The 12,189-nt window shown below is 41.2% G+C and overlaps 1 protein-coding gene across 1 annotated transcript in view; it reads left to right on the plus strand.

Moving 5' to 3' along the window:
- Positions 1 to 12,189, plus strand: part of LOC117367941 (collagen alpha-1(XXVII) chain B-like) — a 299,681-nt gene that overhangs the window by 146,834 nt on the left and 140,658 nt on the right. The window contains exons 20-22 of the mRNA XM_033961061.1: positions 4,110 to 4,163; positions 8,944 to 8,997; positions 10,306 to 10,350. Coding sequence (XP_033816952.1) covers positions 4,110 to 4,163; positions 8,944 to 8,997; positions 10,306 to 10,350 — 153 coding nt within the window. The remainder of the gene's footprint in view (positions 1 to 4,109; positions 4,164 to 8,943; positions 8,998 to 10,305; positions 10,351 to 12,189) is intronic.

Raw genomic sequence — 12,189 nt, forward strand, 5'->3', positions numbered from 1 at the left:
CAAGTGCTTAAATCCATTAGAAATTTTAATTAATAAAGTATTACTGCAACGGTAGTTACTTAGCTGATTTGTAGAATTTTATCTTGCAATAATCAGATCTTTTAAGGGTTTTTTTAGTTATTGGCTTTTACCTTTTTAGTTTTATTCAATTTGTTGTGTTTTTAACTATTGTAAACCGCATAGAACTTTACGCCCTTGCGGTAAATAAACTCTTGTTATTATTATTATTAAGTATGTTTTATTGAATATTTTTAGTTAATTGATCCATCTGATTGCACACAAAGCTGGAGTGGACACAGCTCAATAATCAGAGACTCCTCTTGCAGAATTTGGCATAGCACGCCAGGCACAGGATACTGAGGAAGAGGAGCCAGCTGTTCGTACCCAGCAGGACAGTCCCAGATCATAAACAAAAGGACGGGAAAGAGCAGAAAAAAAATCTTTTCCTGCCAAGCTTCAGTTTCAGAACTCAGGAGAGCAGACTTCCAGCCAAGTCATTAACTGGCCTCAGTATCATGAAAGCAGGAAAAAAAAAAAAAAAAAGCATTGCAGCAATTTGTGGCCTGCTTTTTATTTTACTATTAATAGCTAAATTATGGCCGTGTTTCTTTCCTGGACTGGTGGAATTTAACCTCCTCTTCTGATTTTGCGTGTTGTTTAGGGAGGAAAAGGGTCATCCAAGTATGAACTTGCACATTTTCCCCAAGTATTTTACCAAAAGGTCACTGAACTTGGAGTCTTTTGTTAAATATCCATAAGGACATGGGGGAAATACATGTGTTGTTTGCAGTGCAAACATTTTCCAATGACAGAGTAGCATCACTTGGGGTTTTTAATGTGTAAGAGCTGGTACCTACGAGTGTATGTGATGATTTTGTATCCTGCTCATCTAATAATCCAGCATTTTCCTTTAATTTTAAAACATGCCACCAGAGTAGGAATTCCAAATAGGGACCTAGTTTGGAGCTATTTCATGAAATATGGCATAGGGTTCATAGACAGTAACGCGGAAGACAAAGGCGCGCGCCGACAACTGAGCGCAAGACGGAGGCGCGCGCCAAAGAAAAAGACTTTTTAGGGGCTGCGACAGGGGGTTTTGTTGGGGAGCCCCCCCCCCCACTTTACTTAATACATATCGTGGCGGCGTTGTGAGGGGTTTCACTGTTCCCTCTAAGCTGAGCAGGAGTCCTCCACCCACAGTCTCACCAATAGAGGGTGCTGTTTTACTGTCACATTTTTCAATTGTGAGGGACAGGCAAGTTCTGCAGGACTCCAGGGAACATACCTATCCTTAGCGACTGAAAATATTCCACCCCCTAGTGGTAGCAATGCAGCTGGAGGACACCTGCTCAGCTTAGAGGGAACACTTGTAACCCCCCACATTTTAGTGAAAACCTAACTTTTTCCCTAAAAACAGGGAAAAAGTTAAGTTTTCAGTAAAATGGGGGGGTTACAACCCCCCCACAACGCCCCCACAACGCGGCGCGATCTGAATTAAGTAAAGTGGGGGGGGGTTCCCCCCCCACACCACCCCGTCGTAGCCCCTAAAAACAGTCTTTTTCTTCGGCGCACGCCTCCACGCTGCGCTCAGTTGTCTGCTCGTGCCTTTGTCCCGGCGCACTGTTGACCTGACACCATGGCATAGGATAGGGTATAAGGCTCTTATTCTATAAAAGATGCCTAAAGTTAGGTGCCTAGATCAAGGCGCCTAACTTAATTATTTAAAAAGCTTAATTGGCACCAATAACAAGCAATTAACAGCTCATAATTGTCTTAAATTAAAATGAATTGGGTGCCTAACACTTTCAAGTAGGCCCCTATGGCTAGATTCATGAACCTGCCCGATTGGGCCCGATCCGGGCAGGTCCAATGAATTCCCCAAACTATAATATGCAGATGGGGGCGATTGAAGGAACGCCTCCATCTGCCTGCCCGGATCACTCTATAGCAGTGGTCTCAAACTCGCAGCCCGGGGACCAAATGTGGCTCGCCAGGTACTATTTTGAGGCCCTTGGTATGTTTATCCTAATCACAAAAGTAAAATAAAACAGTTTCTTGATCATATGTCTCTTTAGCTATAAATGACAATATTATTATTAAGACTTAGCCAAAAGGAAAGATTTATAAACTATAAAGAGTTTTTACCTCATGCAAAACGGTCATTTCTTTAATAAGACATTAACTATTTTTTCTGAGGCCCTCCAAGTACCGACAAATCCAAAATGTGGCTCTGCAAAGGGTTTGAGTTTGAGACCACTGCTTTATAGTGATCCCAGTGCATGCACAGACCATCTGTAGATGGTCTGCACATGCGCTGGACCTCCGGGCCCAGCAGAGATTTTTTTAAAAAAACAACTTTTGGAGCCCATGGTTTTAACCCGCTTAGGGCCCGCGGGTTAAAATCACAGGCCTGCACTGCGGGGAATGGTGGGAAAGTCAGGGCAGGCGTTCTGGGCAGGCAGGCGATCCAGGGCAGCAGGAGAGTTCAGAGCTGCAAGAAGAGTTCAGGGCAGCAGGAAGAGTTTGAGGTTGACAGGGCAGAGAGCAGGGCAGTCGGAAAGGGCTTGAGCGACTGGTCCTCAGCAGTCGCTTGTTTGTGATCGGCCAGCCCAGTCGGTGTTACAGGGTTTTGGTTTGTAAATCGCGTCCCTACCTGTTTTGCATGCCGTTGCCCTCATTTGCATGTGCGGATCGGAGGATGGTCAGCAGAGAGGTAAGTGAATCGGGCTGGAGGGAAATTTGCTCGTAAAGGGGTCGCAAACCAATCGGTACACAATCGTTTTGCTTTGTGAATCTAACCCCTAGTCCAAGTTGCCTACCTGAAAGAGGTCAGGAGTGGATCATGGGTATGTAGGCGCCTAGGGCCAAGACAATCTTGGCATAAATAGGGAGCTCCTAAGATTAGAGTACCTACCAGCACCTGAGCCTAATTCAGATGCTACTAGGTGTGATTCTATAAATGGTGCCTAATTTAAGATTAACCCAAAACAAAAAGATGGAACAATATTAGCGTCACATTGATATATCCAAAGTAATATCAACTGAATGGCAAATATGTAGCTGAAAAGAAATGGAAACGACAATCTGTGGATGTCATAGGAATCAATAAAAGCTTATTAAATCCAATCTCCACAAATGTAAACAGCATTATAAAGCATAAGAATAGAAACATATGGCGTGTTTTGGCAACCTTTGCCCTCGTCGGGGGTCCTAATACACATCTTGACATTATTGTTTAATATTAATTCCATCATTCTACGTCTGCGCACTAGTCACACTTTTTTGTATGATCAATGCTAAGCGCAAATCTATACACGGCGCCTAACTTTGATTGACATGCGGTAGGCGCTGCTTTTCTAGGTGCCAACTGAGGTAGGCGTCGTTTTATAAAATCTGACCTCTATTTAATAAAATGTCTATTTCATGACTCCAGCAAAAATCCTCCTCAAACATATCTACACTCATATTCTCTTAAAATTAAGCACAAACATCCTCTGCACCTACTTTATATGTGGGGTAATTTAATAAAAGTCCTTTACTGAGGGTAACACAGGGTTTACCCATGAAGAAAAGCTAGAAAATAATCCCCATAAAGTGCCAAATTATACAAAACTGGATGTCTCTGGGAGCCAATTAAGGTACCAAAGTAGAAAAATCTATTTTTGGACTTTACAAATGGTTTAAATACTAGAGAAGTAAGCATAATGGCCTCTTTTATAACTCCTGCAAACTCTGATCCAAAGCAGCAGTTAGTTGACACATGTGCTTTGAAACTAGAGGCCGATATCTAGATTTTTTTTTTTTTAAGTATGCATCCATTGCAGCTGCAAAATTGGAACTAACTACATACTTTCGGGCTAGAAACCATGTCCAGATCATGCTCCTTTGTTTTTGAATATTTCTAAAACTGTTAGTTAGATATATTGGGCCTTTTATGTGTATAAAATTGCTATTTACTCATGCAGATGACTCCTGTATTGATTTGTATACTTTTAAGAGATTTGATTTATTGGTGGCATATATAATTCTTAAATATGATATGTTTCATAAAGTGGTAAGGCTGGATGTATTAAACAATCTCTGTGACACCAATTGTTCACTTCCCTTAGGGCTTTCCAGGGGACATAGGTCAGCCAGGACAGAATGGCCAGGAAGGACTGAAGGTAAGTAATTGGATCAAGTGCTTATTAATCTTAATGAGGCCGTGACATCATGATTGTGACTAAATAAAACTATGCGATTCCCCCGAAGATGCAGAATAATAATGCATCTGTGGACAGCCCACCCAGGTCATGAACCCAAACATGGGTTCTGTTACTCCACTCCACAGTGTGGAAAGCTCTGAATTAGCTCAAAGCTTTGCATGAATAAAATTAAAAATCAATGCAAACAACAAATTATTCTGGCATCCTAGGTAAGTCACACAAAAAAACATCCATAATAATATTGTAACAAACATTAAATATAATATATTAAACATGGTAATGTTCAATGGAAACTCAAGGACACTTCATATTTTTCTCATAGTTCACTATGGTTCGGGCAAAAGACACATGAAATCCCTACTTCCTTCACACTGACAAACAGAGGTGACCTTAACATAGAGAAATCTACCAAAGTTCTGGGAGTCACCCTAGACAATTCACTGACTTTTTTATTTTTTTTTATATATAATTCTTTATTCATTTTATAACTTACATCAAGTACATCAACATTGGTATTAACATTTTAACATAGATATATCACTTGAAATTCTACAATTAATCTTATCAAATTAAATTTATCCCCTTTCCTCCCATCCTTTTATATTTCATAAAAACATTTTCCAATAATAAATACCCCCTGCCCAATTTCCATTTGTACTAATCAGGGAAGAAAAATATATACTCATTCTATACAATAATCTGATAATGGCCTCCACACATCCTGAAATTTATTAAAGTTCCCTTTTTGAATGGATAATGTTCTTTCCATTTTATAAATATGGCATATTGAATTCCACCAAAAACTAAAGTTCAATCTATTCCAACTTTTCCAATTAAGTGTTATTTGTTGTATGGCAACTCCTGTCAAAATGAGCAATAATTTATTATTTGTAGAGGATATTTGACTCTTAGCTCTCATCTCCATGCCAAATAATATTGTATCATAGGATAATGCCACAAGATTTTCTAATTTATTTGACTCCAAATTGATTTTTGAAAACCACATCAACAATATAGTCTGGAAGTCATATGCCACTATTCAAAAGATTAGACTCTATTTCCTCCGCCAACACTACAGGACACTTGTCCAATCAATAATACTGTCAATACTAGACTTCAGTAATGCACTTCTCACAGGATTATCAAAGAAGCAAAAGAAAAGACTGCAACTAATACAGAACACAGTAGCAAGATTTATGTTCTACAAATTGAGAGGGGGAGAGAGGTTTGGGGGATTGTTTTCCAAGATTTTATTGAAAAAATGCAAAAATATACACAATAAACAATACAACCAAAATCCCATACAATCATGCCCTCCCACCCAGCCAAAAGTCATACTGGGATTCTTCAGTACGAGACAAAACATTCCAAGCCAAAATAGAACCCACCCACATCCTCCCACCCCTCCCATTCCCCCACCCCATATGTGTGCAGATAACAAAATATGAAACTCAAGATTAGCTGGGTGAGACCACTAGGGAACTAGCGACCACTTAATGTAGGGATCCCAAACTTTCAAAAACTGAGAGAGGCGATGGTGCATTAGAGCTGTCAATTTAGACATACGAAAAATAAAAGCTAATTTCTACAAATTGAGGTTTGATCATGTCACACCACTACTGATCAAACTACATTGGCTCCCTGTTGACAAACAAATCAAATTCAAGACCTGCTGCCTAGCATTCAAGACTCAGATACAGAGAATTGCTTGGAAGACCTTCAGAATGCAACACAAACCGAAATACAAAGAATTGCTTGGAAGACCAACAGAATGCAACACAAACCACAATACAGAGAATTGCTTGGAAGACCAACAGAACGTAACACAAACCGCAGATACAGAGAACTGCTTGGAAGACCAACAGAACGCAACACAAACCGCAGATACAGAGAATTGCTTGGAAGACCAACAAAACGCAACACAAACCGCAGATACAGAGAACTGCTTGGAAGACCAACAAAACGCAACACAAACCGCCTGACTTTATCCTTCCCATTTCTGAAAGGAATAAAGTACAGTATAAGTTCCAACATAACAGTTCCTTTGGATACCAAGTTGCAAAAATATGAAACAAACCACCAACAGTTCCCATATATACTCTGTTCTGTAAATCCCTAAAAACATTGGTCTTCCAAAAATCCTGGCTAGGTGTATAACTTGACCCGGATTTGAACCACACACACAGGATAACGATGTGAAAATATCACACACCAATCCATTACACTACACTGACACCTGGAAGGAATAATTTAATTACAATACAACTCATATAGCATCAACCGCTACTATCATCATATAACATGCTGAGGAAATCTGTTGATTGCGTGTCACTATCGCTGAACCAACCACTGCTGTTATTACATTGACTGATTGTACCATTTCATTACTCAAGATTTATCAGGATTTATTTACTGCCTTTTTGAAGGCAGTATACACAAGAATAAGTCAAACATAAGCAATAGACAATTAGGGCAATAAAAACAAATTCAGATTACAATACAAAGTATGTTACATTACAATGTAAAAAAAAACACCACAAATCCAAATAAAACCACAGCTACTCCGAGTCTGGAATGACAAACTGTTCAAAAAAGTGGAGAAAAAAGACCTCAGAATGTGGATACAACCACCAGTAAACTACAAAGCAGGGACCAAAAAGACCATCATTAGTCTTTTAAAAAAAACCTCCTAATCAAAATCATAAGAATATATGAATAGCCTTACTGGGTCAGACCAATGGTCCATCAAGCCCAGTAGCCTGTTCTCTTGGTGGCCAATCCAGATCCCTAGCACCTGGCCAAAACCCATGGAGTAGCAACATTCCTTGCTACCGATCCAGGGCAAGCAGTGGCTTCCCCCATGGACTATGGACTTTTCCTCCAGGAAATTGTCCAAACCTTTCTTAAAACTAGCTAAGCTATCCGCTCTTACCACAACCTCTGGCAATGTGTTCCAAGTATTAATCTTCAAAACTTCTGATGTATCTTCATTGCTGGTCAACGTTCATCTTGCAATTTTGTATATCCAAATACCGTGGATATCCAAAAATACTTCAAACATAACCCCGACAGGGAATCCCTTTTTCGCTTCCTCTGCATCATGGGAAATCTCCCATTCACTGTTCCAGCAAGGGAAAAAGTGGTACCAGCATTTAAAGATTTCCCATAAGTCTCTTCCTTCATCAGCAACAATACTGCTCCACCAATGGGACACAACGCACATAGCCGACATCGTCAAAATAAAAAAGAGTCCAAGTGTTGTTTTTTTTTAAAAAAGGTGACCAATCAATCCTAATATTTAAACCATTAGGTTCCACAGAAACATCCATTTCTGCTCCTGTTGTCTCAAAAGTTTCTTCAGATTGCTCCAGCATTTAGAGGGATTCACAGTGCATTGGAGGAATTCAAATGAATGGGAATACTGACAACAATGTGCCACCAAACGAGCTTAGTCCACAAACAAAAACAATATTCTATTATGCAAGTCTTCAGGGCTCTTAAAGTCTGCCCCCATAGTATAGTCAACATGGACATTCAATTAAATATATTACTCCTTTTGACTCTCATGAAGTTTCACCTCTCAGTTCATGCAGTTTTCCCGTTTTACTTGAATAAAAAGTGACTCCTTCCATCATGATGGAATGAACTGTGCGGTTCCCGTATCTCCTATGCCCTCTATTCCAATGTCAATACAATTGCTGGCATTGTAGTTAGTAATAATTTGGGTTAATAGTACAATAATACATCTGAATGATAACCCACCCCTTAGTCAGGGGGTGTGCCAGAGTGACATAGGTGCTGCTTTAAAATGCTCAAAAGTGGATACTGAGTGGTAATACAAAGAGAGGACATTCTGTAAGGTAGAATGATCTAGGCTGAGCTTTCAGATGGGAAGGTGCATTGTGAGTGTGCTGAAGTATAGGGAATGAGCGAGTCAAAGAGAAATCGTGGGGAGCCAAAGTAGAAGGCTTGGTGAGCAGTAATGAGGCTCTTGAATGGGATGTAAAAAACTACTAGTAACCAGTGTTCATAGTGAAGTAAGGTGTTAATTATCAAATCTTTTAACACCAACTAATAGTTTAACTTTATATCAGCTCCTAATATTACAGAGTGGTAGTCCTAGATATAGGGAATTGCAGTAGTCCAGATGAGACAAGACTAATGGAGAAGCAGCCCTAGGGATTTCTGGTCCAGAAAAAGAGGAACTGTATGAATCTGCATTAAGTGTGGAGTGGAATTTCCTAACAACCCTAGAGATGTGGGCACTGAAAGTAAGGGACAAAACAACAAAAGAGAGCCCTTACAGGCAAATGAGATGTCTAGATCAACCATTTGATGTGAAGACGCCAAAACATATTGGTATTATATGCTACAGCGCATTTGCTCCCTGACAGTCTTCATTCAGCAACGCAATCGTTAATTATATACTCCCTGAAGAAGGCAGTTCTCACTGCCGAAACTGGGATCCTAGTTGGGATTTCCATACCTTGACATATCAATAAAGGACCCGTTGGTTGATCTAGACATCTCACTTGCCTGCCTTTCTGTGCACTGAAAGTAAGGAACATAACAAGACTGCTTCCAAGAACTCTTATAGGGACCTTAAGATCCAATTCTCCTGAACTAAATTGTGATTGGATGCTTTCCCTATATAATAAGATGTTCTGCTCTGTTCTGTAGACTAATTAATTATTGGTACCAGCTCATTACTGACTCTATCTCACTCCTTCCTTCTCAGGGAAAGCCAGGAGCACAAGGTTTGCCTGGACACAGAGGACAGCCAGGGGAAGAGGTGGGTAATATTCACTGACATTACACATTATATTGTTTTAGTAATTGTCCTCATGATGTAAGTCACAGATGCTGTAAAACAATTTTCAGACTATCTCCTTTGGGGAATGTTTTAACTGTGGACTTTGCGCTTCTGAGAAAGCAATGCACTTCTGCCCTTTGAAACTTGCTATGGATACAAAGTAGCTGCATGTCTGTGTACCTGCCTTATCTATGGATAGGTTTATAGTATATGAAGACTTGACAATCTACACACATTATTTCTCAAATCCCAACCAAAACAAGGCCCTACTTTTAATCATATTAAGGAGATAAAAGGTAGGGTTACTAGATGCTCTCCCAACGTGGTTCCGAGCATGAGAACAGGTTGAGGAAATGGGGCTGGAGCGGAACAGGGTGTGACTTGGCTAGAATGGGGCAGGGCCAGGTGGAACTGGGTGGGCCTGGGGGCAGGGCCAAGGGTGCAGATTTTACAGGAGTAAAATCTGGTAATCCTAATAAAAGGGGCACTCAAGGAGGATAAGGCTATGATGGAGAGAGTAAATGAAACCTTTGCTTTGATCTTTATTGAGGAAGATATAAGGGAGTTATGCCAGAAATGGTTTTTAAAGATGGTGATATGGAAGAAGTAAAACAAATCTTGGTGAACTTGGAAGCTGTAATATGCCACATGGACAAGTTAAAGAGTAAATCATCTGGACTGTTTAGGAAGGGCCTTCTTAATTGCTGCCAAGGTCCTGGTAAGAAAGTTGCAGGCAAAAAGGATGGTTGGCTGGGGGGAGGCCAAAGCAGTGAAATCTTCCCATCTTTTTAATGTGATTCTCCAGGTAGCAGAGGAGTCAGCGAACAGCATTTCTCCCCTGTCGTGCCATCCTTTGCTGGGTTTTCTCTGCAGTGAGAACCAAGAGGACCCCAAAATGCATTTATATTATGATGGGGGGCCCAATGGGCTTGTTTGCCTAGGACTTACCAAAGGATTAATCCTGCCCTGATTATTAGTAACCAGTAACCTGACAATTAGAAGGGGCCCAATGAAATGGCAATTATTAAAAGGGTTGTCCTCGAAAAAGAGGAGATGTTCAAGGAAATTCTTCCATCTGGTTACCCTAGGTACTGATTGAAATCATGTATGTTTCTGTACTTCAGCCCCATCATTCAAACTAGACAAAACCTCTTTCATTTAATGAAAAATCATAACAGAGGAAAATAAATGAGCTTCTAACATGAAAGTAGCTGTTTGATTTCTGGTTCTGAAGCCCTGAGGAGATGGCATGAAGTACTTACATCATTTATCTCTCTTGCTCCACAGGGCGATGAAGGGGTAATAGGGCCTTCTGGGATGCCTGGACCAGAGGTAAGTTTACGTTTTTTAGTTTGGTTTCTCTTGCTAATCTTTTCATATTTAAATTACAGGTGTTTATTGTTACAGGTTCCTGTGAACCTCCAAGGAATTTTTGTTTTAAATTGCACTGTTGACTATTTTCAATTGAAGTTAAAATTGTAGATACACCCGGTCCCTTTCAAATTAAATAGGAATTATTTTCTGCTTGGCTGGCCATGATGCGATTCCAACAAAGAGGTACACGCAGTTACTTGGTTTAAGGCAGTCTGCCATTCAGCATCAAGATGATTCTTATTGCTTGGGTAGAGCTTTTCCAAAGTCAGCCCTGGAATAATCTACTATTGGGCAAGCACAGAAGTTATGAGTTTGCAGGTTAATAGTTGATGTTTGGGCGAAGACCCTACTTCTAATATTTTCTGTGCACATCTCGAGGGAAAGTACGCAGTCTAGGATCTCTGCAAGGTAATAATTTTAGAGTTCTTTTATTAAAGCTTAGTATGCGCTAATGGACTTTAGCGTGGGCTAAATGCTGCCAAACCTATTTTATACCTAGAGGCCATGTGATACTTAAGCTCTGATTCCATAAAAGACACCTACAGTTAGGCAACAGCATCTAACTTAATTTTTTTAAAATTAGTTTAATCAGCGCTGATAATTGAAAGCATCATTAAAAATAACTTAAAACAATTTTTAAAAATGACTTTGCCAGTAGGGGCTTAACTCAGTAGGCATCTACCCAGTGACGTAGTAAGGGGGGGCGGGGGGCCGCCTGCCCCGGGTGCCATTTTGGTGGGGACGCCGGCACCCATCCTCCTCTCTGCCCTCCCCGCTTCTTCCCCCCCCCCCACTAATGTGCACGTGCACGCCCCTTCCCTCCCCTCGTACCTCTTTAACGGTTATGGCGCAAGCAGCAACCCTAACCTGCTGCTCACGCCAGCATCGGCTCTTCCTTTGACATCACTTCCTGGACGCCCCTAGGAAGTGACGTCAGAGGAAGAACCGATGCTGTTGTGAGCATCAGGTTGGGGTTGCTATTCGCACTGGGAATGTTAAAGAGGTACTGGGGAAGGGAATGGTGCACACGCGTGGCATGAGTGGGTGGAGAAGGAGCGGGTGGGGGTGGTGAAGAGGCCAAGGGAGGGTGTGCCACCATCCTGGGTGCCTCTCACCCTCGCTACTCCACTGCGCCTACCACTTCAGTGTAGGCATCTACACCGAGGTGCCTACCAGCAAGTAGATATAATTCAGAGCGGATTCAGGGTGAAGTTTGGTCTTAGATTGAGTTAGGCATCAGTAGACCTGCATGCTGCTCTAATAGGACTGCCCATAGCATCTGAAGCTATCATAAAGGCAGGTATGCACAGTTTCATTTACATCTTTGGGAATGGGGAGGGGAGGGTCAGTGACCACTGGGAGGGGGGGGTGTCATCCTTACATCTCTGCAGGGGTCATCTGGTCAGTTTGGGCCCCAAATGTCCAAATTGTGCCCTGGGTGTATTCTAAAATATTTGATTATGGCAGAAGAACATCCAGATCATAGGTCCGTTCTGGTCCCGCCCATACCATCCCTTTAACACGCCCCCTTGAGATTTAGATGAACTTTGGATGAACAGCATAGAAATCTGTTTAGAGAACAATGCATTGGAAAGGTTTGGCAAGAAATACCAGCGTCCATATGCTCCTTTATGTCACTTTTTGGATGTTTTTCTTTTTTAAAAATGAGACCCACAGTGTTGAGGAGAGTATAGTACAGTGATTAGAGCTACAGCCTCAGCTCCCTGAGGATGTGGGTTCAAACCCTGTGCTGCTCCCTGGGATACTGGGCAAGTCACTTAATCCTCCACAGCCCCA

The sequence above is a fragment of the Geotrypetes seraphini genome, chromosome 10, assembly GCF_902459505.1.
Source record: "Geotrypetes seraphini chromosome 10, aGeoSer1.1, whole genome shotgun sequence".
In the NCBI taxonomy this organism is placed as follows: domain Eukaryota; kingdom Metazoa; phylum Chordata; class Amphibia; order Gymnophiona; family Dermophiidae; genus Geotrypetes; species Geotrypetes seraphini.